At 29.6% G+C, this 334-nt stretch overlaps 1 protein-coding gene across 1 annotated transcript in view; it reads left to right on the top strand.

The window, feature by feature from the left end:
• LOC108580209 (F-BAR domain only protein 2) overlaps positions 1-334 on the top strand; it is an 11,215-nt gene that overhangs the window by 2,619 nt on the left and 8,262 nt on the right. Inside the window, exon 3 of the mRNA XM_017943918.1 lies at positions 32-289. Coding sequence (XP_017799407.1) covers positions 32-289 — 258 coding nt within the window. The remainder of the gene's footprint in view (positions 1-31; positions 290-334) is intronic.

The following is a 334-nucleotide window of genomic DNA, read 5'->3' as shown; positions in this document are numbered from 1 at the left end:
TTGTTAAAAAAATATTTAAAAAAACATACAGGTAAAAGAAGAAGAATCATCTACCTTGGAAATTGTACAAAGTATACAGAGTATCACTGTGACATTACATAAGGCAAAAGATATGCGCATGCAAAAAAATCTTGAATTGGATAAATTGAAGAAAGACAATGCCAGCCAAAAAGAATTGGAAAAAGCAGAAATAAAGTTCAAAAGAGCACAGGATGATTATAAGACTTTGGTTGATAAATACATGATTATAAGAAACGTTTTTCAAACCAAAATGACTCAGGCATGCAGGGTACTTATCCTACTCATCAATCTTATGTAAAATTTTTTTTAGGAA

Source organism: Habropoda laboriosa, unplaced genomic scaffold, assembly GCF_001263275.1.
Source record: "Habropoda laboriosa isolate 0110345459 unplaced genomic scaffold, ASM126327v1 scaffold2, whole genome shotgun sequence".
NCBI classification, from domain to species: Eukaryota; Metazoa; Arthropoda; class Insecta; order Hymenoptera; family Apidae; genus Habropoda; species Habropoda laboriosa.
Note: the sequence above shows the minus strand (reverse complement) of the source record. Positions and strands in the feature narration are given on the sequence as shown.